Source organism: Seriola dumerili, unplaced genomic scaffold, assembly GCF_002260705.1.
Source record: "Seriola dumerili isolate Sdu_G_001 unplaced genomic scaffold, Sdu_1.0 BDQW01000018.1, whole genome shotgun sequence".
NCBI classification, from domain to species: Eukaryota; Metazoa; Chordata; class Actinopteri; order Carangiformes; family Carangidae; genus Seriola; species Seriola dumerili.
In genome coordinates, this window is record NW_019174273.1 from 734,546 (window position 1) to 760,928 (window position 26,383).

At 42.0% G+C, this 26,383-nt stretch overlaps 1 protein-coding gene across 1 annotated transcript; it reads left to right on the forward strand.

Annotated features, from left to right (window-relative positions):
- Positions 1–5,663: 5,663 nt before the first annotated feature.
- Positions 5,664–26,286, forward strand: LOC111233252 (fibronectin type III domain-containing protein 4-like). The gene is made up of 7 exons (XM_022761028.1): positions 5,664–5,960; positions 17,322–17,437; positions 21,129–21,230; positions 23,444–23,546; positions 23,665–23,754; positions 24,312–24,478; positions 25,685–26,286. The coding sequence occupies exons 1-7, from the start codon at positions 5,882–5,884 to the stop codon at positions 25,724–25,726; spliced, it is 699 nt and encodes a 232-aa protein (XP_022616749.1). The 5' UTR covers positions 5,664–5,881; the 3' UTR covers positions 25,727–26,286.
- Positions 26,287–26,383: the final 97 nt, after the last annotated feature.

Here is a 26,383-nt window from a genome sequence, read left to right on the forward strand (position 1 = left end):
GTTCCATGCATTAATAAAAAGCTGCGACAAACGACAAAATCCTGACGTGTATCTATCTGCCAGCGTAAACTTCTGCACAGCATCTGATCTTTTAGTAGATCAGAGTCTTTTCGTTAAAGCATGGTCTGTCCTGCAGGATGGATGTGGGCGCACACAGGATTTGCTGCTTACTAAAACTGACATTCCTCATGGCTGCAGCACCATATGTGGAGCTGCTCACTTAGCTCATGCATGGCTGGCTCCCATCATTAGCAAAGAATAAAAAATAAATAAATGAGGCCTTGTAATTTCAAGCATTTCTCTTTCCCCTCAAGTAAAGATCCAGCAGTTTGCATGTGGGCGGGTTCTGATCTGTGCTGGCTATATAAACGTGTAAAAATCAGAACAAGGAACCTAATTCAAATGGATGGGAGGAAAATAAGAAGCAAAATCACATCAGGACAGTGATTCATTAAAACACTGTGAAATAAAGTGTCAAACAGCAGCAGGGAGCCTTTGTGATTTGTAATTCTGGCCATCATTTTCATTATGTGCTTTAATTTGCATTCACATCTGTGGGGGATTGTGTTAGCATAAACCACTCAGCTGTGAAAAGTTGGAATGAACCCCTCAGCCCTGTGCTTCTTCAACAGAGACATATTTCACTTTAATACGTTTGTTTTTTGAAAACACTGTTTCAGGATGGACCGTAAAGTTTGTGCTTTACTCGCCGGTATTTAAGGAACACATATGAACACTCATAACTCATGATAATATGTTGAGTTGGCAGTTTGAGCTTCTTATCTACGGCTCTGCTATTGCATGGATTGTCAGGAAATCTCATATGAAACCTTTGTGTTCCCAGAGGAAGAATCCTGATGAGCGTCAACATGAGAGCGACATTTGTGGTTTTGTATGGTTGCAATATTAAAATAAACTAACTCTTATGGTAAAACATCTGGAATCAAACTCATGACATTCCCATAGGCTCTACTGTGTATTTAGTGCTTTGAACATTAAACCTGCTAAACATCAGCATCACTGTCATTGTGATCAAGTTATACACTGATGTCAAATTAAATGGTGGATTCGTTTTTCTCACGTCGCCTGAAGAAAGAAGATTTGAGAAAATCCAGACAAAATGAGCAGACTTTTGTGTAGCAGTAATGTTTTGTCTTCTTCTTTTATGTCTTGTTAATCATGACCCCTGAGATTTATCTTGGAGGGGCCCCAACCTCCAAGTTGGGCACCACTGAGACAACATGAATTGCTGCCATTGTGTCAGTTCTTTCATTTAGATTGTGTGTGTTTTTCGAACATCCCATTGTTGCCTTGTTATTGAAATGATTTGGGTGTGAAATAATTTGTTACCAGCTGCTTGCAGTTAATACTCCGGAGGTACCACAGTCCCTGGATGGTTAGTCAGTCCATTTAAATCTAAGCTCTAATGATTTACAGCCTGTTTTTGCCGACAGATGAGACTGTATTTGTACACAGCGATGTGGTTCGGCCTTTATAAAACCAGCCTCATTTCACTGCCTGTACTGGACGTGTGTGTCCTGCTGGAGGAAGGAATTGCTGAAGTTGGTTGACTCATAATCTTGGTGTCGCCACAGGACAAATCACGTTGTGCAGGCAGCCAGCTCCCCTTGGTGGACAGAGTCGGTAACTGAAATGTTGATAGAGTAACCAGGAGTCATCTACAGCAACTTGATGTCTTCAGTAGGATGTGGAGGTGTGGTGTAACAATTAAAGATCACCGAAATCAGTGCGAGAATTAATTATCAGCGCATTCGTTATCAGATCATTTGTATTTAGTAACCAAAATCAGTTTAGTTAGTTAGTTAGTTGCTAATTAAGTTCTCATTATTGTCTAGAGCTTTATTTTTGATCCAGACTGAAAATAAAACCCAGAAAAATTAGTTTAGACTCAAATATTGAAATCCAAAAGTTCCCATCAGGCATTTATTCTGCATTGTGTGTTAATGAAAACGAACACATCCTTAATCCGTTCACTCTGCGACATGACTTAAGGGCTTTTTGTCTTTACACCCCCGAAACACATTTGCATATACTGCAATAAACAAGGAAGTAAGACTTCGTTGATTTTGGCCGGCTCGTCCTCCTGGGAGCAGAGAGAGAGAGAGAGAGAGAGAGAGGGAGCACGAATCGTCAAGCGTGAAGTAAAGTGGAAATGAAACAACAAAGCAGCTAGACTTGTAATAACCTGTGATGTTACAGTAGGACTGAGAATTCATCATGCAGCATCGAGTCTGGAAAACCTTTCTGCTTGTAGCAAGTCAGTAGATGTTAAAGGTCATTACACACATTATTGTCCCTCCATTGAGCAGAGAAGACAAACCCAGCTAACTCCTGCTACAGGTGTTTAAATGAAGGCCTTACAGCTTAAGTATCTGCGGCCTGAAAACTTTAATCTGCTCCTTTAGATGCTGCTCCCTTCCTTCTGTAGAGTAGAAACATCCTCTCTCCAGTCGATGATTCAGCTATTGCGAGGGGGGGGATCCTGAGGCGTGGCCAGGACCAGATGGGGTATCCAAACCCTCCAGCATGTTCTTGATCTTCTTATTGCTGTTGTCGTCTCCCAGTTGCTCAAAATAACCGCCACAGGGAGGCGTCCTGGAGGCATCCTGAGCAGATGTCTGGACCATCTCAGCTGTCAACAAGAGAAACACTGGTTCCATGTCTGGATAATTTATTTGATAGATCTGTGAACCCATAGATTCTCAAACAAAGCTGTAAAACTTCTCGACTGCTGGGGTACTAATAGAATATTTTAATTATAACATCGGTACAGGCCAGTCCTCTGTTTAATGTCCACATCCACAAAAAACCTTTAATATCAACTTTAATTTGATATTGTCAGACAATAAAAGATGAAAACTTCTCAAATAATAATAATAATAATAATAATAATAATGTAGTTCCATACTACAAACTAACTCCATGCAGGTTTTAAACGTGTAGAATAGAGTCTGTAAAAAAGTTTTTTCATGCGGTCGGCGGCCACGCGGTGCACGTAGCTCCTCACAGCTGCAAACAATTAAAACTGATGATGGTGGTGGTGGCGAGCCAACTCGAGTAAGATTATGGAGAACAAAACAAATTAAAAAAAAAAAAATGAATCTGCTCCTCTGCTCTCTGCTGTGACGTTTAAATCACAAGCTGTTCCAAAGCTGCAGCATCCATCTGTGCTCATTTAGCATAAATTCCTGCTGGTAATATATGGTGAAATAAGTTAGCATCGTGTTCACTACCTGTAAAATCAATAAGAAAAATTGATCTTGAATCCATATTTAATACCAAAGATGTAAAAAAAAATAAATTAGAGACTAAAAGGAAAAGCTTCAACTCAGTATTAATGATGGGTGAAAACTGCCCTACAGGTGTTTTATTTAGACACCTTACAGTATCTGGGACAAATGCCAGGTTACACCATAGAAAAGGCTTTGCAGAAGGTCGGGAACTGTGTCTTTTGTTTATTGACTCTACAAGCCAAGGTCAATGTGTTCTGCCCTCAGTTCTGTAGCTGCACGGTTGCCACAACTGATTTTTTTAAAGTTATTATCATGAGCAGAAAATAATTTGCTCTGGTTTGCTTCATATTGAAAAATCTATATGAACCTAACCTCAGATTTTAATGTTACAAGTAAACGGCCACTGCTTTCTCTCCAATTACAGTTTGAGGTCTTGTAATACTTCATTGATGTTATACAATAATATGATTTATAGTTGTATTATAGTGGTGTAAATAGAGTTCTCTTGTACTTGTTTGTGTTGTTTATGTCTCCTATAGGTAGCTGTTCCCGACCTGGAGGTCACATGTGAATAACAGGCTGGACAGATGTAAAAACATAGCTCTGACCAAAAATATACATATCTATTTTTATGAAATTTTATACACATTTTTTCTGTTTTTGGTGAAACACTTTGTTTTAGCTCTAAAGTATTTTGGACTGAATGTTTTAAGTCTTCAAAACTTCCAGTTCAAGCTGTAGTAGAAGTAATTAATTCATTTCAGTTTGGACCAGAGCCAACAGACTGACATACTGTACTGAGTATTGACATATTGAGCGACACTGCGAGCTTGGCTAATAACTTAAATGAAAGTACTTCCTGTCTACTCACTCACACATTTCTTTCTGCTCGCAGGGCTGCATTTGTGCACTCATATGCACGCGCCTGGTTTTAGTGCATGGATTTGGGACTAATTAAACGCCTTAATCCCCCCCACACACTCTCTCTCTCTCCCTCTTCCCCTCTCCCCCTCTCCTCCCCCTCCATCTCTCAACCCAACCAGTCCCCCACCATGAAACTGATTCTGCTCATGGTTTCCTCCTGTTTAAAGGAGTTTCTTCTAGCCGCTGTCGCCAAGTGCTTCGTCATGATGGGACTGTTGGGTCTCCGAATAATATTGTAAAGAGTATACAGTCAAGACCTGCTCTTTATGAGAGGTGCCCTGAGATAACTTCTCTTATAATTAATGTTTAGATAATAATACAAAAGTAATTCCTGTGTTGTTTCAATTAGAGAATTGAAGTTTCATTTCAGTCGATATGAAGGCAAGTGTGTTGGTGCCTGTTTTTGTAAAGACAGCCCATATGACAAAGGTTGTTTTGTCAGACATCTCACTTGCTCTGATTAATTTAATTATTTCCAGAGTTGTGAAATAGCTACATATTCAATATTCACTCAAGTAAGTGCAGTGGTGAATGCTAACAAGCAGTTTTTAAATGGACTTTGGTCCAGATGTCCTGCAGCTCTTCTCCAGATGATAAGTGGTCAAACACAGAGGTCTCTCTAATGAATTAAAGAGCTAGAAAGGCAAGAAAAGTGTCTGGGAGGAGGATTTTTCAGAATCTGGCAACCCAGAAGTTACTTACATTGGCAATAACTGATGGATAAATGATTGGTAAATGGTTTAATAACCAGTGAGATGATGACATAATCAACAGATGCCTCTTCAGAGTGTTGGTCACTGATAACATGCAGGTAAATCAGTGATGAGAACCCCTCCCCAACCTCTTCATCCTCCATCCTCTGTGTAGTGACAGGATTTGTAACGTCAGTGTTGGCGCTGAAGGAAGCAGCGTGCAGATGTCCTGTGTGTGTGTGTGTGTGTGTGTGTGTGTGTGTGTGTGTGTGTGTGTGTGTGTGTGTGTGTGTGTGTGTGTGTGTGTGTGTGTGTGTGTTTGGTTGGCTGGAGGAGTTACCACCGAAGCTCCTGCAGACAGAGACATTTTCTGATCCTGCGGGCTTCCCATAATCTGTCAGATTAGACCATCCTGCCGCCTTGTGGATGTGACGGACCACCTCTGCACTCCCGCGTCTCAATCAGATATAACCTCGCTTTCTTTCCTTTATATTTTTTTATTTATTTAAATCTCATAAAAACGCCGTTCCTTCCCTCCTCTTCGCTGGAATGACAGCGGACCTGGCTGAGCGCTGTCCGCGGTGCTGAAACCGTCTCCGGCTGACATTTGACGCAAACTGAGCCGAGGACAGGTGGCAGAGAGGGGCGAACTACCTGTTAGCTTCTCCGGGCTGCGGGATTGTGAAGGCAGCGCTGCGCGTTTGAGACCCGGGCGGAGAGGTGGGGTGGGGGGGTTTGAGAAATGTCCGTTCATTTTCACCCAGCAGAGGCTCATTTGAATTCGCAGCTGCATACCTACTGACCTACTTTGTGCAAGTTGGAAATAAAAGCTGTGCAGGTTCTAAAAATCGCCCCCTGCCTTACAAGAAGATGAAGATGAAGGGTGATGAGGAAACAGCGGTGACCCTGTGGGGAAACCTCCAGTAAATCGCAGGAGGGTTGAAGTAGGGATAAAAGAAGAGCAGGAGGTGCTGAAGAGCCAGAGGTGTGTGCGCAGAGACAGAGGAGGTTATGACCGCGTCTCCTCACCTGGACCTCGGGCTGCTGCTGCTGCCGCTTCTGGCCTGCTGGCAAACAATGGTCGGAGCAAGTGAGTCTCTCCATTTCTGAGTTAGTGGCTTTGCCTCTCTCACGTTTAATGTTGATCTCATAATCTTACAGTAAAGTTAGGTTCATAAACAGTGATGTCAGAATGATAAATAGATGCAAAGAATTCAGATTTTCAACCAGAATATTTGCGTTTGAACATATTGTGTCTGTTTATTCAAGCTCAGTCAGAGGTGCTTTATTGGCACCAAATACAGAAACCTGTCTTTCTAAAAGCAAATTCAAGTAAACACTAGCACACATGCAAAACTACATTAGAAAAATACAATATTTATTTCATCAAATTCGTAAAGAACAGCAGAGCAAACATAAGCTGATTGATGAAAATGCAATGACCATTTCAAAGTAATTTTCACAGAAATAACACAACAACAAATGGCATGTAATGCTAAATCAGCTGATCATTCAGGTGTTTCTGAGGTGAGCCATCACTTTAAGGTGCTTCCCCTTTTTCTTCAAGCAGGATTTTTTTCTTGTTTTTACCAATTTTTTGAGAAATAACCTCCTTAAAATCAGAACGAATATTTAAAAAGTAAGTTTATCCTAATTTTATGTTTTCCAGTCCAAGCTGCTCATTCTGTTTCGATGGACGTATTCATATTTTACCAAGATTTTTGGATATCTCTCTCAATACATGGCATGAATAGGAGAAAATTAGAATGTTCGTCCTTTATTTTGGACAAAAAAGGGACAATAGTAACTTTATTTTCCAGTTTTCAGTGCATCTCTCTTTATTATATTTGTGTCTTTTTGAGTCAGTTAAATCCCTTCAACCTGCTGGTGGTCCACTCAGTACAAAAACCCCTGCTGTGCAGCCACACATTGTTCAAACCCTCTGGACTTCATTTTAAATTCTAGTGTAAATCCAAAGGTTTCTAAAAATGTATAAATATGTCAGGCTGACTTCTGGGGAAATCAGTATCAAAAGATTAAAGACACAGCCATGAAAGCCATAAAAACATGGAGTTCAGAGAAGAGAATAAGATGATGCAGAATATAAGATTCTGTTAGATGGTGTGCAATAAGATTATTTTAACAAACTTGGAGCTAAAAGTGGAACAAAAGGGAAAAACTGGATGTTAAGTGGCTAAAAAACCTTCAAAGTATTAATGAATGGATGCCATGCTGATTTAAGATGGTACTAAAGATCATCATCTACAACATAGGGCAGGTGTGTCTGTCAAATGGAGCTTCTTTTTCATTATCCAGGGCATTAAGTACGTGACAGTAGCACATATTGTTTTGTCTGTTTGATTTGAGGTGAGTGGAGATTTGCTGTCGCACTATTTACACCTTATATTTCACCTGGACAAACAGCTGTCGTAAAACTGCCAAAACCTTAATATAATGTTTATCAGGGGATTGGAATCTCAAAGCAATCCCCTGCTCACTCTCCGGCCTGTTTAATTAGCTGTAGTGGGAACGCACCGGCACGTAAATCATCCGACCCACTGGTCAGATTCCTGCTCTCTTTACCTTTACACAAGGTTTTTACGTAAAGCAGCCTTTGGCAAACAGAACCAGATCAATGTGCTTCTCCTTGGCTGGATACCAAGAGGCGGCTAATCTGCCTTTACGATACTCCGTATTGATTTGGTCAATGAAGTGTGTCTTTATATATCCCCACACGGCCTTCACCTTTTCTGCTCATGACCTAAATATGTGATCTTTACAGGAGCTCATAAGCCCCGCTGTATCCTGCTGCTCTTTGCCACCTCCTCTGGATTTTCATTCATGAAAACCAGCTGGAGAAAAGAAGCATTTTCTCAGTCGCTATTAGCATTAGTTAAAATATCAAATGTAGCTAAAGTAACTGCAGAGCAAACAGACTGATGAACGCAGCAGTTCGGGTTGTAGTCGTATCCGATTTTAAAAGACTGACTCTGGAGTTTGATGCAACAGGTAGCGTTGCTGAATGAGGGCGTGCCAGCTGATTATAACTTCATGTTCTGATTTGAGCTTCTAAAAAAGCTATTTGTTTTATGATTCATTAACTTGGGAATTGTCTTTTTCCAGCAAGAACTCGAGGTCAGCTCTGATTACCACAGAAACCCCTGATAATGTATTGTGTGCACCTGGAGGACAGACAAAACAATCTCACCACGAGCTCCATTTAGTAACTGTTACGGAGCTTTTTGATTGTGCCACATTAGATGGAGTTTGCCCAGTTGTCAGTGAAGTGTAGAGTATATGAGAAACCTCTGCAAGGTCAGGAATGAAAGTTCAGTTTCAACTTTGAAGGATGAGTCCTTGAAGTGCTCAGAAAAAAGGCAACTTAAACATCAATAAATCTTTAGAATTTTTGAATTTTATGTCTTTATTGGACAGTGGAAACGAGGGAGAAGGGCCCTTGACTGGATTTGTAGTTTTGTGGTTCATGGTGACATTTAAAATGTAACTCCCTGCTACTTTATATGGACTACAACAACTTTCTGTCCTGCACATCTGGCGTGTGCCATTGGACCTTGAATTGAGACGCTCAAGGAGACAAAGTTTTCTCAGACAGTAGCAGGATCCGGTTGGACTCAGACTGTGTTTTCCTATGTTGCATCTCGCCCTTAGAATGAGACGAAAAGCTATTCACAGTTTTCAGCCTGAAAATGCAACAGTGATTTTTGGAAAGCAGCTCAAAGAAGAAAGCTGAACATTTGCAGCATGTAGGGGATCATAAAAATGCAGTGGCCGCGGCCACAGGAGGTCTTTATTGAAAGGGAGCAGGGCAAAGTGTTTCCTTATTCATGCAGGGAAGGCTCTCTCTCTCTCTCTCTGCCCTGCCCGGCCTCACATCACTGCTCTCTGCTCACTGTTGATTGTCCTTATTTATTCTCTCTGCTCGCTCAGATTTTCTCTGGCAACCTTAAGTGACTCTCGGGTCCCTCCTCTACCTGGGTTGTTTCAGTTTTGCAGCATCACTGCCATTTTTCTGCTCAAAGATTCAGCAGACTCAGTCTAATGTGTTCTTGTGGGACATGACTCAACTTCTCCGGCCAAGAGCAAATTAAAGTTTTCATCTAATTGCTGACGTTTGGGTCCAGTTCAAAAAATATGGTTAGCAACTTTCAGTTGACTCACTGCAGGCTACACAAGAATTTGTATAAACATACCTTTTTATAATCAGACTCATGCAGGGATTACTGAACAGGCCTGAGGGGTCAGGGGGCATCATGTTAACATTTCTGCGTGGACAGTCAATCAAAGAGACGCAACGCAACTACAGTGAGACTTTAAATGGCTAAAAAATAGAAACAAACAACCACAAAGAGACACGAAACTGTAAAGAGACCCAAAACGATTGCTAAGAGAAGCAAATCAACCATATAGAGACTCAAAACAACCACAAAGAATCATAAAACGACAACAAAGAGGCAAAAGGACTACAAACAATGCACCATTTTGTGTGTCTTTCAGTCTGTTGGGGTCTTGCTCCTTTGTGGGAAAGATGGGGGTGGGGGGGGGGGGGCATCTATACCCAGGGGTCCATTGTCTCATAATCCGTCAATGATCACACTCTATCTTAATCAGCATGCACAGGTTGTCGCTGTATCAAGAGCGCACACTCCTGCAGAGACACCCATCCATCACAGAGAGGTAGGGAGCCATTAGCCAGATTAGGCTGTCTGAGTCTATCAGCAAACTGTTACTTTGCTGTGATTTACAGCCGCCCGTCCGGCTGCGGCCGTACGTCACGGGCTACTGTACTCCAGCAGCAGCGATGTAAACAACGGCTGTCACAAGGCTTGTTTTTGTTTTTGTGGTGGCGGAGGCGCCGTCGTCGTTGTGTTGCTAGGAGCTCAGAGAAACACACTCTCAGGTTTGACAATAAAATGTACGTTTTGGTGGAAGCTTTTGTCCGTCTCGTTGTACAATACATGAACAGAGCATTGTGTGGAAAGATTATAACCCACTGCATGTGTGTGTGTGTGTGTGTGTGTGTGTGTGTGTGTGTGTGTGTGTGTGTGTGTGTGTGTGTGTGTGTGTGCGCATATGCATCTGTGGGTTTGTGAACGTGTGAGGACAAAATAAAGACAGAAACATGAGGAAATCCTCGAAAGCGAACACATCCGGGCTGCTCCCCTCTTCTTCTTCGAATGATCGTTTTACCTTAGTGCTAAAAGTGTGATAAAGATTTGGTTTTATATTCAGCCTTGAAAATTCTGCCACCTGTTCCCAGTGCAGCTTCTTCTTCTTCTAGAGAGTAAGTGTCGACAGCTCTTACAAAGACAAAATGAGAGGAATCACAGCATCTCAAAAATGTCAGAAATTTGCCTAAATTAAATAAAACACAAAAACATTCTTAAATTACTAATGTTTTGTATTATTTAATTTGCTAATGATATAATTTGATTGGAGATTTTATAAGAAGGACCACTAATGACCTAAAACAGCTCTGATTCTGATTGTCTCATGTTCTTTGTAAGTCATTCTTTTATCACCTACAGCTTTTTCAAGAAATAGACGAAGCCACACTAAAGCCTTGTTTGTTTGAAGAGAGAGCTTTGAAGATCAGAGATGCAGCACTTTGAAAATTGGCAGTTTTAGTCATTTATGGTCTTTTGGACTGTTTCTGAAGGAGTTCAGACAGTGCTTGACCTTTTCACGGTTCTAATCTCTAAAGGTCTGTGAAGCAAATTTTCCAGAAATGGTTTTCCCAGTCTGCTGCACAGCAGAACCAATCCTGTCTCCAATCCAAGAAGCCAGCTCCACAAAGCATTTGTTGAAATTGTGCTTTTCCAGTCTATAAGATGATGCAGTTTTAGACATCACTGAAAACCCCCAAAATTGCTGTCTGATGGAAAAACAAGTCCCTGTTGCTTCATAGTGGAAGAGCTATTGTTTGCTGCAGAAGAAAAACTCTAAACGTTGCCTTTAAATAATGCTTTAGTTTATTACATTTACAGCCAAGATGATGGGATTGCTTGGGGAAGGCACTGCCATCCCTCTACATGAGGCAATCTCAGTCCAGACTATTCTGGTCTGTGGTTCCCTGACGGTGGAACAAGCCGGGGCATCCCTCTCTATCTTCAACAATCTCTTGAAGACTCATCTCCCTAACATGCCTAAGTGGCACTTACTACGCACTTTCTGGTGCACTTCTTTATCTGATCTCCTTGTACTTCGCCTTGTTGAACAGATTTAGTGCTTACTTCAGTGTCTCCTGCTGCACTGAAACTTCAGTGATGTCCCGAACAGTTAACTGGTCCAGCTCCTCAGCACAAACCTTTTCTACTTTAAGGGGGAAAAAAGCAGATGCTCTAACTGTTACCTGGTAGCTAAGAGACCATTCCTGTTACTTTGGCGATGGAAAAATACGACAACAGACACATTTCTGGAAATATGAAATCAAATTTATGGGCAATAAGTCATCTGTTCATACTAAAAGTCATTGATTACTGGTGAAAAATAAATCCTTAATCAGCATGCATGGGAAATATGAGTTATAGAGTGACCCAGCTTTTATGGTTATGGGTTGGGGGAAGATGGATGGGCACAGTTGAGGTATGTTATGTTTATGTCAGTGGTTTGTGTGTTTATTGCCTGTGTATGTAGGAAGTTCATATAATATATATATATATAACTGTTAAAAATAAAACTTTAAATTTGGCTTATTTTAAAACTAGTATAGCAGCTGAATGCATCATAACATGTTTAAATAATTATGAATGGACATAAATAAATAAAATGCACAAACTGGCCTAAAACATGAAGGACAAACAAGGACATGAAGAAACAGTGTCTATGTGCTGCTACATCCACCTGAACTGCTATATTTCATCATTTAATCAATATCCACATTCTGCTCCTCCTCCTACTCCCTGTTTTCCCTCCACCATCTCTCCATCGCTCGCTCTTTCTTACCAGTCCCTCCATCATTGATCTTTTTTTTTTTTTCCTCCCTCTCAGTCCATCCATCTCACTTTGCCCTTCGTCCGTCTTTTCTCTCAAAACCAAAAGATTGAAAATTCACTCGCCATCTCTTGATATCTGCCCGAGATAATTGCTCTCCCCCTTCTCGCTCTCTCCGTCCTCCTGACTCGATCATCCCTCGCTCTGTCATATTCCTGTCATCTTTCATCCCCCTCTCTCTGCACTGTCTTTCCCTCTCATCTCCATCTCTCTTCCTGACTCTATCTAAGCCTCCCCTCTCATCTCCTCTCCCGGTGTGTATAATGTAATTGCAGAAGTCTATTCAGTGTGTGTGCACTCCCGTCGCAGCCCTGGCAGATTAAAGCGGTTGGGATTTAGCAGCCGTAACGTGATGGGAGTTCGGGGGAATCTTGGCTGTCATTGGAAGAGACAAGTGAACATGGTCTCCAATGTGTTTTTCTCAGTGGAGTGTGTTGGTGGAGGTGGAGGATGGGCTTTCTGTGCATGTTTTTATTACATATACATGTTTGTTTTCTGAATGTCTGCAAGTCCCTCACTCTCCTCCCTGGGTGAAGGAAAAAATCCTCCTGTGGCATCATGACCAAAAGTATGTGGACACTGAATGTGGATACAGTATAGGGAGGATCCTTTGCTGTCAGAGCCTCAGTGCACAAAGATAAAGCCAGGTCCAGAGAGAAATGGAACCGGCCTCAACACAAAAGATGCATTTAGACAGAAATTAAAGTACATTTTTTGGCTTGTGTTAGCAGGCATCGAGCCCTGCGTTACAACAACACAAGGAGCTGCGTTGGTGGGCTGTGGTTAGTTCAGGTACCAGTGAAACATGAAATACAACAAGTCCAGTTGGAGTAACAGATCCATGAGTCTAGAGGCTTTTCAGATGCCAAAATCTTCTGGCCATGAATCTGATCTGAGCGTGACAGCTGATCGGACCAGGTTCCAGTCAGGTTCAGTTCAGTCCTGTAGTGTGTGATATGTAAAGACGCTGATCTTAAATCTTCAGATCCATAAAGATAGTTTTAGTCATTTTTGTTATTGTCGACTGATGACATCACTTGTGCATCGCCCGACGGACCACGTTTCCCACGGCTCTCCATCTGGGATCTCACGCAAACTCTGAGCTTTTATCCTCTTTCTTTTTTGGCTTTTTCAGAGTAAATCATACTGTATATATATATATATATATGTATATATAAAGTGTGTTCTGCCAGTTGCTGTCCATGTTTGTTTTGCTACAAAAACACAGAAATTGCTGTTTTGTAGGGTCGTCTACCACCAGAACTTCCAGTGTGCTGTCACACAGGTTTGTGTTCGTCCCGACTGTCGAAGGCTAAATCTGTGCATCGTTGGTGGAAAAAATCTGTACGTGTGGCTTGTCTGGTCTTTTGATTTCAGCTAGTCTCCAGCTTTCCCCAAAAAAAAAAAAAAAAGAAACCACCTGGGGACTTTTTGGACAGACTTTGACATCTCTCCCTTGAATAGAGTCTCCAGCGTTTCTCAGTGAATGTGCTCTCACATTGTGGCTGACTGTTTTCAGTAGGTGGAGGAGAGTAGTGATGAATTCAGTCGACAGAAATGTGAAATACAGGGAACTTCTAAATGATATAACTTGAATAATTTATATTAGTAAGATGTGGGTGTAATGTTTGGGTGTCCTCATACTTTTGACCGGTTTAATCTTAGAAGATGACGAAATGTAAAAAATGCAGCTGCAAACATCATGTCCTCTGAATCAAAGAGCAGGAGCTTCTTCGTACAGCCGCTGTTCACCACAGACCTTCAGTAATTACACAGGGAGGAATTTATCAGAGAGCAATGGCCAATTTTTACTCCCACGGGATCTGGAAATAGACCAGAATGCATTGCAGCCACAGGACAGGTTGGGTTGACACGCAAATGCTGCTTTTTCTCAACTGAAAAAAACTCCCACCTTCTTACTCTGGCTGTGCTGCTTCATTCACTCCACCTACACACGCTGGTTTGTGATCCTTCCCTGTCAGCTGTGATGGGGCATTCTGGGAAATGTAGGAAGTGAGAGCTGAAACATATATGCCAGACTGAAGAAACTCACTGTCACAGATTGATTTGTGCGTTTGTTGAAGTTAAGAGAGTGTGTGGATTCACTCCTGGCAGCCGGGCCGGTGAGTCCTGCGGGGAGCGGGGGAAGTCTGGCTTGCATAATGAGCTGTGTTTAGCTTGTTAGCCCGAGATAGAGCTTGACATTCACGGTCATACTCCACGGAGCCTCACTGGATGGTTTCACTTTGAAATTGGACTGATTTTTTTTTTTTTCTTCTTCTTTTTTCAGTCTGTCACCAAACATTTGGAGAGCTGGTGTCACTGCTGTCACCTCCAGCGGCCTGGAAATGAGCCTTTTTTTTTTTTTTTTTTTTTTACAGCAAAGGGAGAGGTGATACTGTGATTTTTCTTTTGATTTCCTCTGCTACAAACAAGGTTCAGAAGACAGTGAAAAAACACAGTGATGCTGTGAAGGATAAATTAAAATAATAATAATAATAATAAAACACAATAAAATAACTAGAATATTCCCTCAAAGCCAGATGTATGATTTCAGTATCCTTGCTGTTCGTTTGGATCTGCTTATCTGCAGTGAGAGCGCCCCCTGCAGTGTTCTCAAGGGGGTGTGAATTTTTAGTTCCACCTGATGCTTTAACTTAATTGATGCAATATCTACTGTATTTGCAGCCTCTTGAAATAATCCATAAAGTCAGTGTTGTTGATTTGAGCGTTGGCTGTTGTCATCAAGTCAACTTTATTCCTAGAGCACATTTGAACGCAACGTGAGCTGACCACAGTGCTGTACAAAGGACAATTAAAAGAAATACAAGCAAATAAAACAAATGTATAATGTACGTAGTAAATAAACAGAACATGTAAACACGCTAGCAAAAACAAGAAAATAACATATTAAAGGAGCAAATATACAATTCTGAACATGACGGACTAAAAGGTTAGCAAGCTAAAAAAGGCCAGTGAATAAAGCGGTGTGAAACAGTGGATAATTAGCTCTACAAACTTTGCGAGATGATTGTTTTTATTAACACAATTTGGTTCCATAACAGGAAGTGAGCCAGCGACGCCGGCCCTCACCCCTAACCTCTTATTCTTTCTATCCAAATTTCACTGCGACTTCAATAACAAATAACATAATGCAAAACCTCAGCATTTAAATGTGCTGCTTTAGCCTTGATTTTAATTGGCTGCTCTTCACTTCTGATGGTGTTTTCCTTTTAACCCCACACACACACACACAGAAGCACACAAACACACACCACACTCCTCCAGTGAGCTCATATTAATTGCTTTCTGCAGCCGACAAATTGATGAGAAATGAAGAGTGCTATTCTTGTCCTGCATTAAAAAAAAAAAGAGAAAGAAAAAGAAGTTGGAGTGGATGAAGTGAAGTCATCAATACTTCCTGACTCGCAGTAAAAATCCAGTTATTGATTCCATTAGATGTTATATCATCACCAGGAGGCTGCAGGATGCTTGTTCATTTCTTCCCTTCCTTCCTTTCCTTCCTGGGTTTCTGCGTCTTTCTTTGTGTTTTTTCTTTCTTTATTTCTTTTTGTCTCCGTTTTGTTTTTCTGTGTTTCTGTCTTGTTTTGTCTTTGTTTCTTTGTTTGTCTTTGTTGTTTTTTTACTTCCATCTCATTTCAACTCTTTGTTTTATCTTGTGTGTTTCTGTCTTTTTTTCTTTTCTTTCTTTCTTTTTTGTGTATTTTTCAAGCTTTAGACCTTTCAGTCTTTCTCTGTGCCTTCCTCTTTCTTTCACCTTTTTTTCTTTCACTCTCTTTCTTTGCTTCTTTCTTCCAGATGTTTACCTTCCTGTCCCTTTTATTTAGTCTGTTTTTCACTTCTCTCCTTCCCTTTTTCCTTCTTCTCTTCCCTCATAATACTTGCTGTTTACCTCCATAAAGAAGAATTTACCTTGGTTTTCCCTCCGTCTCAGTGGACGTCACGGCTTTACTGATGATTTAGAGATAAAAAATCTCACACTCTCTCAGCCAACACTTAGGATTTTCCATCATTTTCAACCTGCCCCCAGAGAATCATTAACATGAGCCTTCAAGTGTGCCAGTACAGTGTGTGTGTGTGTGTGTGTGTGTGTGTGTGTGTGTGTGTGTGTGTGTGTGTGTGTGTGTGTGTGTGTGTGATCCTTTGCCACATGACCATACATTTCCATTTTAGCCATGTAGTTGACACTTTCATCCACAGCCAATCACAGTGAAGCAGGGAAGCCATCCTCACCACTGTCTTGCTCAAGGACACTTGGACAGGCCCGTGATAGAAACTCACACACCCCCCCCAAAAAAAAAACAAAAAAAAAACAACAAAGAAACAAAAAAAGGGACATCAGGACGTCCAGCTTGAGAGCAGGACACTGCAATGACTCACTCATATATAGATTCACCAAGGTTATGTCATTTAGTGAAGAATTTTCAACTAAACTTTATGTGCTTCACATTAGAATGCAACAGCAACATGTATAGATGAAAATAATAAGTAAAAGAAAATGCTAAATAACAAAGAAGAGAAATACTGTTAAACTTAGAACAGTCTTAGGAGAGACCAGGGGACTGATGTGCATTATTCATGTGAGTATTTTCATCTTTAATGTATTAATTTGCCTGAGAGAAATAAAGAGTGAGATCTTGTATAATCATCCTCAGGAGAAGTAACAGATTGTTGATGCAATGACTTCAAGTTCTGACTCTGAAGGGAGGAGTTTTACTTCTATTTTGGTGAAACCATGAACAATAAAATTGTGATTTGTGAGGTGTAATCAATTAAGTTTTTGGTCCAGCTGGTTTTGTATGCAGACACACTGTATTGCCAAAAGTCTGTCTGGTTTTCATTGCGTTGGCTGGGACCCTTAGTTTCAATAAAAGGTCAGTTCAACGCTTCAGGAAACTGATGTTTCTGCCAATAAATAGGGAAATGTTTTTTTCCACTTTGGCGTGGAAGGACTTGGCGCTGACGTCAGCCCACGTCCGACAGCTTTAGGACGAACTGGACTGTGAACTTGGCCTCATCAAGTCCCTGCAGCCAGGCTCCAAAATCTGGCCTTGTTATCACGTCGCATTACTGTTCCTGGTTCTGGTATGGGATCTCACTAGTCACATGTTGGCATGTCCACATACTTTTGGCCATTTAGTGCATTTTCGGGAACTGTAGCAGAGTTTGATCTCAGAAACATGATTAGTAATCATAAGCACAGAGATATGAGGTTCGGGTGTCTGTATACTTTTGGACACATTGTGTTTTATGTGGCTATTTAAAAAAAGTTTTTATACAACTCTTATTTTGAAAGGCTGCAGCAGGACAAGAACGCTCTGCAAACTAGACGTGGGGGCTCTTGACCGTCCCAAACAACTAATGTGTGTGTGTGTGTGTGTTCGTGTGTGTGCGTGTGTGTGTGTGTGTGTTTTAACAGCTGTGCCAGCAGCCCCAGTGAATGTATCGGTGACCCAGCTGAGGGCGCACTCGGCCATGGTGACCTGGAACGTCCCTCAGGGAGATACTGTCATTGGATACGCCATCTCACAGCAGGTACAGTACAGTAGCCTTGTACCATCACTGTGTGTGTGTGTGTGTGTGTGTTACTGCATGGCATGTGAGCTCAAAGATTGATTTTTCTTAATTGGTTTAATCCTCAAAAAGCTTGAAAAATAATTTCTCAGCCTCCCCATTAAACTCAGTCAATCTGCCTCACATCAAATTTACCCTGATCTAACCTTTTTTCCCCCCGCGCTCTCGTTTGGTTGAAGGCCAATTAATTTTGCAGGGCTACAAATTGAAGGGATATAAATTATAAATAAATTGCCCAGAAACGTTGGCTCTCTGCCATGTTCAGGGCCAGAAACTTTATTCAGAGCTGAATTATGTTTTTTTTTTTTTGTGACCTGGCTTTTTTTCTTGGAGTGGATTCATCTCCTTTCTTTTTTTTTCCCTTCTTCTTCTTGCTGTTGTCTGCAGGGGTTTTTAAAACGCTGTGTCACTCACGAGGCAGGTAGACAGTCAGCATTTTCGTTGTGAGACACTTTGACTCGCGATGGGTCCAGTGTGTCTCCTTAAAAAGAAAAAAGTCTGGAAATGCCAGGGGAATGTGCTCATAAACACTGAACTGGAGAAGCCTGTGAATGTCGAGGCCGGCTGCTGCTTCACGTTGGGACTTGGAGCAATAATAAAAAAAACAAATCTCCTGATTACAGATTTCCAGCCAAAGGAAGGCGTGCGGCTTTCTGAGTATCCAATTAGCAGGAAAAAGCAGAGTAAAGTTTATAATGGAAACACTTGAATTGAAATATAATTCTTAGAAAGTGGGAATGGTGTAATTTGCTGTCTTGCTAACTGGTTTTCGTACACTTCCAACTGCAACACAGGTGTTTCAGTTCACTCTTTATGGAGTTTTTTTTTTTCTAATCAATTCAAATTTCTTCTAATAAGTTGAGCTTCTTTACAACTAAACAGAAAGTGCCCCCCTGGAGTACAAGTGCCCCCTGTTGCATTGCTGTAATAGACATTTCACATTAATTCTGCTCATAAATCACCACGTTTTGTTCTCCTGAAACCTCGGCTCACTCTAATCAGTTTTTACCACCCACGGTTTGGCAAAAGGAGAATCAGACATTAGCCGAGCTCTGAGTGGGAGTTGTCTCCATTAGTGGAAATTATTTGGCCGGGACTCGTCTCGCACCGGAGGAACATCCACAGCGGTGGCCATGCCAAGCAACTCCGTGTTTTTTTTTTTTTTTTTCCTCTTAAAGTCGCCTCACGTCTGACTCAGAATCCATCAACCTTGTGGCATCTTCTCAAAAAACAGAGGGATGGGGATGTAAAACATCTCCTGCCATAACCTCAGAAAGCACTTATGTAAAAACCCTCTCAAATATTAATAGGGGAGGTGATGGGAGCAGGTAGATGCATGCAGTTTTATCTATCTACTGAGCTCTAGTGTTAGTCATCAAAAGTTGCTCTCTGCACAAAAGGGCAACAAATCCCAGGAAATGCATTTATATAGAGTTCCGCTGCCTCCTGTCAATCAAGCTTACCTCCATCCACCTCTGTTTTTTAAAAACAAGCAGCAGAGGTTCAGCGTCGAGCTTTAGCTGCATGTGATTTGGATCCACATACAGGCCTCTGCTGCTTTAGGAGATTATTTCGCACACTGTGTCTTTCAGTAACGAGCTGAGGCTTCTGTTTGTGAAGGAGAAACAGGGCGAGTGAATCTGAGTTGCTTCACTCATCTGAAGTTGCACCAACTCCCAGAGCGCCAGCTGCTGAGATCCACGCATTATGCAACTCACACACACACACACACACACACACACACACACACACAGGAAGTAACCCAATTCAAGATGTATATATGAAACTCCTAATAATCCTTTTTCTGATTCATAAATCCCAAACTGTCGCAGACACAAGGTTAATTGATGATTAATTCATATCTGTGGATGGAGGTCGGTGAAATAAATCCACCCAGGTCTGCAGATAGTTTTTAAAGTATGTTTTTCCTGCTGCTAGAAGAAACTGCTGATATACACTGAACGGCTGACTTCTGTCCTGACCTGAAAACAGTTGCATAACCACACTTAGTCTTCACCTGTGTGCTCCAGGGTTGCTCGTCACACAGGGAACATTTCACTGAGGTCACCTTGAGCGTGACAACGCGCCTCCTCTGTCCTCGCTGAGACTTTTTTTTTTTTTTAAAAAAAAGCATCGGTTGGCCTCAGATGATCCATCAGCCGCCACGCTACAATGAATCTGTCCAAGTGAAAAACTCCTATTGTGCCTCCTCCACTTTTACACTTTGAGGAATAATCACCACAGAACCGTTTCCTCTTGTCGTTTGACGCTTGAAAGTTTTAAAGAAAATGTTGAAGAAGCAGCTCTGTAGACGAAGTTTAACACAAATGAAATGTTGCCTTGAATTATTACAAAGCGCTCACAGCTGTTAAAGAGCAGCAGGAAGTGCCTTACAGTCTTTATTTTTTGCCTCTCAGGTGGGTGTAGGGGACTAATCGCACAGTAGTTTCTGTAGTATTCACTGTGATAGTTACTGTGCAGCAGCATCGGGGTGTGAAATGTAAGATGTAAACAGTAGAATACAGGAAAGTCCATAAACCATCGTGTTCAGATTTTGATGGATTTGTCTGGTTTTTGTTCCAAACTCTGAGAATCTTGCAGAATCACCGTTGAGTCACCGGCACTGATTAACAATCCTTTTAACCCCCCAGAAAATATCTTGTGTTTTGTTCCCGGTAAAACCTTCCTCGCTGACCCGTTGCCGGCGGCGCTGCCAGAGGAGCAGAGGACACGGCTCTGACTGTGCTGAGTGTCTGATTCAGACATCTGGAGGGCCCGGAGCGTCCTGCCAGCCTCCTCTTTATTGACTTCTCCTCAGCTTTTAGTGCTTTATGGCCACATTTACTCACTGGGAAACTTGTGTCTCCTTCTAAACTAAACTTTACTTTAATCCAGTGGGAAGAGCAGTTTGTGAGGCTTAATGGAGTTCTCGCCCTGCGGCTGTTAACCCCTTTACACCTCAGTGTCACAACATCAGAAGCCAAGGTTGTGGATTTTAGACGCTATTCACGCTGTGTAAATCGTTTCAACTCTGAGCTGCTGTTAGATTAGAACCTAGAGGTTTTTTTTTTTATTGTGTTTTCAATTGAACTCTGATATTGTGAATCATCCTCAATTCAAAGCCAGTGGTTGAGTGACAGTTAAACACTTATTCTGTGGTAAAAGCTGCTTTTTGCACTGGCAGAGTATCTGCGTCCGTACATGACACTTTGTCTGTTTCCTCCAAACCATGATTGCTGGCGTTACCTTGCCTGCAGACCTAATTTCCTCCAGTGGGACAGTGAGTGTTTGAGCTGAATTTATATGAGGTGAAATTGCCTGTTAGCGCTCGGGCTGTATTTGCATTTGTAACATCTGTATGTAGTGAAATAATGCAGCTAGTTATTTTTTCTATTAAATTAGACCTGATGACTGGTGAGGTTTTCTTGAATACAGACCTGGATTTGACCTGTTTTCAAGGCAGTTTTCAGTTGTGAATTAAATACAATGATTAGTTCCAAAGTTTTTATTTAAATTCCTGTCATTTACATGCTAATTGAGTGCATGAGTGTGCATATTCATGTGTCCACATTGCTTGGCGTAAGTGTGCGTAAGCGTCCACCAGGTGGCATGTTGCCCTCCTCATGTATCTGCACATGTGTCCCGTCTCCAGAGGCAGGACGGCCTGATGCAGCGCTCCATCCGAGAGGTGAACACGTCCAGCCGCTGGTGCGTGCTGTGGGACCTGGACGAGGACACGCACTACAGTGTCCAGGTGAGATGCACACACACACACACACACACACACACACACACACACAGATGTTCTTGCTTGTCTTCAAAAACGCTGCAATAATGTAACCCAGTGATTATTGTGCTGTTGTGATGAGAAAGAATTGTGGTCCAGCAGCTCGCCAGGCCTGTGGGTGGCAAACTGGACACTTACCAGGTTGCACATAAACGAAATAGTAGCACAGATGATGCTGTTGTCACATTGATACTTACACTTACAGTAGAGGAGCCTGGAACTACAGCTGGTGCTCTCTTTCTTGCAGAGACGATTTGATCTTCGTCTCCCTCTGTGGTGCTCAGGACGACCTCAGGGTCCTAATATTTCAAGTTCATCGTTTTCAGACGATGCTACACTCTTGTCTTTGTTTGGCACTAAAGATGATCCCAGTGTCGCAGATTCAACACGTTTCCTCCTACAAATATTTATGTATTCAACTCTGAGTAGCAATGCACAACAACATATTTACTTTCTCAGGAACCACAGAGATTCTGTTATTATTTTTCCAATCTTTAACACAGTGTTGTGCAGTTATCGCTCTGTTCAGCCTAAAGCTAAACTGCTACTCATCTGCTCACAGACTGGGGTCAGACAGTTGAACCAAGTTCTCAAACTGCAGTGAATGAAAATGAAAAGTGAGCGATTTATTCAGTTATTTTCTGGTGTATTATATGATGTCGTGTGTGTTTGTTCAGTTAAGTATTGTTTTGTTATGCATGTGAAGCAGTGTACACCTTGGAATGCAATGCAAATTATTTTAAAGGTAACCAGGGTTGACATTAGAGCTTTTTTTCCTGAGCTTTCAACCACATTTCACTGTCTTCCTCAGCAGATGTTAGTCATGGAGATAGCTCAGTATCAAATCCAGTCATGTGATAACAGGTGTGAGAATCATGCGAAAACGTATCACGTCCTCATGATAACTGGGCGAGATACATCCTCTGCGGATGACCATGACAATGCGGTTGAAAGATCTGGAAACAGCTAACAAGGGGAGTTGAGTTTAGAGTTGTTGTTTTTTTGTCAGACTTGTAAAAATGTAAAAAAGGAAATCTGCAGATGAGTCACAGATGTCTGTGGGGGCAGCTTCGATCGAGGAACTTCACTGATAATAAATGGCATTTCAGAAATGAACTCTTACTTTTATTAACCTCCTCTCGGCGTATAATTAGCATACGGTGGCAACACTGTCTTTATGACACGTCTTCTTGGCTTCAATCAAAAGCCAGCACAAACTACATCTCCTCTCTGAAGGAGGAGTGTTTAATGCGACTCCATTATCATGACTCTATTAAACTTTATAATCCATTATGGCTTAATAGACCGACACAGATTGTCCTTCACTTGGAGGACTCGGTTAAATAAGCTCGTCAGCAAGCATATGCCCTGCAGAAGTGTCATTGAGCAAAGCACTGGATCCTCGCCAGCATCAGGGGGGCTGGAATTCGACCTCTGACCTTCCTGTAGCGGAGAGGGAAGTAAAAAAAGGAGAATCTGTCTTTCTCTGTCGGCTCAGATCAAACCTGAAACTTTCCAAGTAGAAAAATCTTTTGGATCCTTTCAGATGAATTCAATGACTTATATTGTAATGAAATGATGTAATTAACTTCTGCATGGTACCCACATTCGTTATTTTCCCAGAATGACTTGCACAGCTGCCTCCACAGAAAACCTGCTGAATTCAACCCCCAGGTTCAATGTGTAGGTGGAGACAGCGGAGTCTGCAGCACTGCGAGACCTCTTGTGGATGTAATTGTTGCTCTGTGGTGGATTTCTCTCCCTGTGTGACTGTTGAACTTCATATTCACTGTGACCAACTCCTGTCGCTGCCAGAAATATCTCTGAATGAGAAATACACCATGAAAAACTTATTTCTTGAAAGTACCTTCATTTGTGATGGATTTTCAGTCTAATCTGTTTTCCCTCTCTTATCTTTCACTCTGCGTCTACATTTACAGTACCATCCGTCCTCCAGTGATCATTCAGGATCCCGGCCAAGAACCTAAGCACCATTTGCTCGCTAAATACACCCTCGCCAGCCACTTTCTTCTCACCGTTACATAATGTCATCCTCCATTAATGACTGGCTGGGAATGTACCCAGTATTTTCCGAGCAGTGTGATGATATGGCTCCTTCATTATTTCCTTAAGAGTATGAGGAGAACTGGATGTTCTCACCTTTTGTTGGCTGGATTTAGGTGCAGTCCGTCGGCCCTCACGGTGACAGCCAACCCAGCCGCGCCGTCCACTTCAGGACTCTGGAGAGGAGTGACCATTATCCAGCCGGAGTCCTGGACCACCGTAAATAAATACACACACACACACACACATATGTAGACACTCGTTTTCAGAAAATAAGTTATCACGATCATGATAATCATTCTAAATGTGACGGAGCTGAATCCTCATGTGTCCTCAGATGAACCGGCGATGGAAGGTCTGGGTATGACGCCACACCTGCAGACAGGAGAGCTGCTCATTATCACCACCGTGCTGCTGCTGTGGGCAGGTCAGCCTGGATGTGTGTGTGTGTGTGTGTGCTCCACAGTGTGTAAGTAAGGATGTATTTGGAGTATTCTCAGAGACAGATTATGAGAAGACAACGTGTCCCTGGGCACAGAGATGTAAAAGCCCCCACACCCCACCCCTCCTACATAAGGGCAAGACCCACAGATTCAATGAGATGTCACTGTGGTCATGTTGTGTGTCTCTCTGTGGTCATGTTGTGTGTCTCTCTGTGGTCATGTTGTGTGTCTGTGGTCATGCTGTGTGTCTCTCTGTGGTCATGTTGTGTGTCTGTGGTCATGTTGTGTGTCTCTCTGTGGTCATGTTGTGTGTCTGTGGTCATGCTGTGTGTCTCTCTGTGGTCATGCTGTGTGTCTCTCTGTGGTCATGTTGTGTGTCTGTGGTCATGCTGTGTGTCTGTAGTAGTCTTCCTGGGCCTGTTCAGCAGCCCGTCGATGAGTAAACTGAATGTAGGTGTGATAACGTCCACATGCAGATGAAGATGCTCTTTGCTTTTCCCTCATGTGTTTGACTTTGCTTTTACTATCTCGTCCTCCTCAGCCGTCATCGCCCTGTTCTGCCGACAGTATGACATCATCAAAGACAACGACTCCAATGGCACCAAGGAGAAAGCCAAGAGGCCGCTGGTCCGCGCCACTTCCTCCTACTACAACGCTTCAGCCGGCAGCTCACCCATCTACCACAACGGAGCCGTTCGCAGCAGCAGGGTGACTCATTTCTCCTCCGAGCGCTGAGCTTCATTTAGAAAACTTCTTCCTCTTCTCCATAGCTTTTGTTTAGCTGCAGCATAGCTCTATATAATACATGATCATTCTTGGCTGCCAGGAGTGTTTTGTTTCCTCTGAAGGGCTTTTGTAGTCGCATCAGAGATCTCCTAGCAACCAGAGCTGCTGCCATCATGGCTAAATATAAAACAACCAGGCTGGAAACAGAGAGCTAGCTGCAAACGCTTTTTGGGTTTGTTGCTGTGCATCTTTGTAAGAGTGAGCAATCTGACAAGGTCGATCTGTGTCCAAATACAAGTGATGAAACATCAGTGGTGCAGCACAGCAATCACTCGGTTCTCTTAAGACGACTGACGTATCATTTTTTTAAGAAATGGAAGGAAGAAAGTCGGAACGTTGTTGTTCTCCATGACATGTTTGCAGATTATTTCTGCTTGCAGGTCCAAATTTAAAATAGCTTCATTTCATATTGTTTTTGGAAGCAATCAGCAAGCAGTCACTGAGTTTTATACAAATATATCTTAATAACAAAATATAACCTCGGGCTACTTTTTTAGACAGTAGTTTTCTGTTAAATGTAAATGTTTCTTGTATCTTGTGCATAATTTTATACACACCTGACACATTTAAACTAAAGTTTGTAATAATTTTTCATATGTTGCGAGTTCACTCATATGGCATGACTGCATATTAATTTAAAAAAACTGTTTCTTGTGCAGTTTTAGCGGCAGGATCTCTAAAAACAAAAACCCTGTTGTTGGCACATGTCGCCCCAGGGCAGAGATAAGTTGAAAGCAACAACGAAACCCAACGTGCAAAACACGATTCATTTCATGTCTGGTTGCCTTGATAACGAGTGTCTCCTCAGCCTCCCCACAGTCAGTTATTTTTAATTTTTCAGCCAAAACACTGTGAGTGAGAACTGAACCTCAAAGCTGACACGCACATGCACACACACACACACACACACACACGCACGAGTGGAGCAGCTCATTGATTAGATAATAAATCTTTGACAGATATTATATATGGAGTGCATTAAGGCACGTGTGGGTGCACGTGAGTCTGAGTCTCTGCCTTCCTGATGTTTCTGAGTCATGTTCATGTATGTGACCCTCTGTCTCTTTCTGTTTGTGACTCATGTGTTTGTGCACACAGCCCCCATCTCACTGTTTGCTTCTGTCTCAGCTCCACAGAGCCTCCTCCTCCATCAGCATCATTAGAGTCTGAGAGTGGATGTTACTTGAAAAACTCACTGTGCTGTACGGCAGCGACGGGACGGGTGGAGCTGATGATGTGCAACAGCGGGCAGCGTTTGCCGGAGGAACTTCAGTGGGATTATCATGAGGAACAGAGAATTGATAGACCTGCTGGGTGAGAGTCTAATTTATTGTAAAATATGGGCAAAGTGAGAAGCACTCCATGCAAATGAAATTCAAATGAAACTGAGGAGTCATGCTGTGGATGAAGTGGATGACTACTGCGCTCTAGTGGCAGAAGACGGCAGCATTAAAACATCATGGAAACAGCTGTACACTGGCCTCCTGTGGCATCATACCATTCGTACCATTGCAGCTTTCCCAGCAAAAGAAGACGTATTTTCAACTCATTTCCTGTTGTATAAAAATGTTTTCCTCTCTCTGATGTCAAAGACTAAATGTGAATATTTGCCAGCATGTCGAACACGTCCTGTCCTCCTCAAACTAATTGATTTTCCAACACGTGCGCATTCGACTACTATATTACAATGTGATTTATACATTTTTTAATCCATAATCAATAATTACTAACATCAGAACGAGTGTATTATATGTAATTAGAATATGTAAATACATTGAAGGCAGGTGAACTGAAGTTAAAAGAAATCAAAGTGTAATTTAAACAAAT

Coding starts and splice junctions, on each gene's coding strand:
- LOC111233252 (XM_022761028.1), top strand. CDS start 5,882: ATGACCGCGTCTCCTCACCTGGACCTCGGGCTGCTGCTGCTGCCGCTT. Junction 5,961..17,321: donor GCAAACAATGGTCGGAGCAA/GTGAGTCTCTCC, acceptor GTGTTTTAACAG/CTGTGCCAGCAGCCCCAGTG. Junction 23,755..24,311: donor CGTGCTGCTGCTGTGGGCAG/GTCAGCCTGGAT, acceptor CGTCCTCCTCAG/CCGTCATCGCCCTGTTCTGC.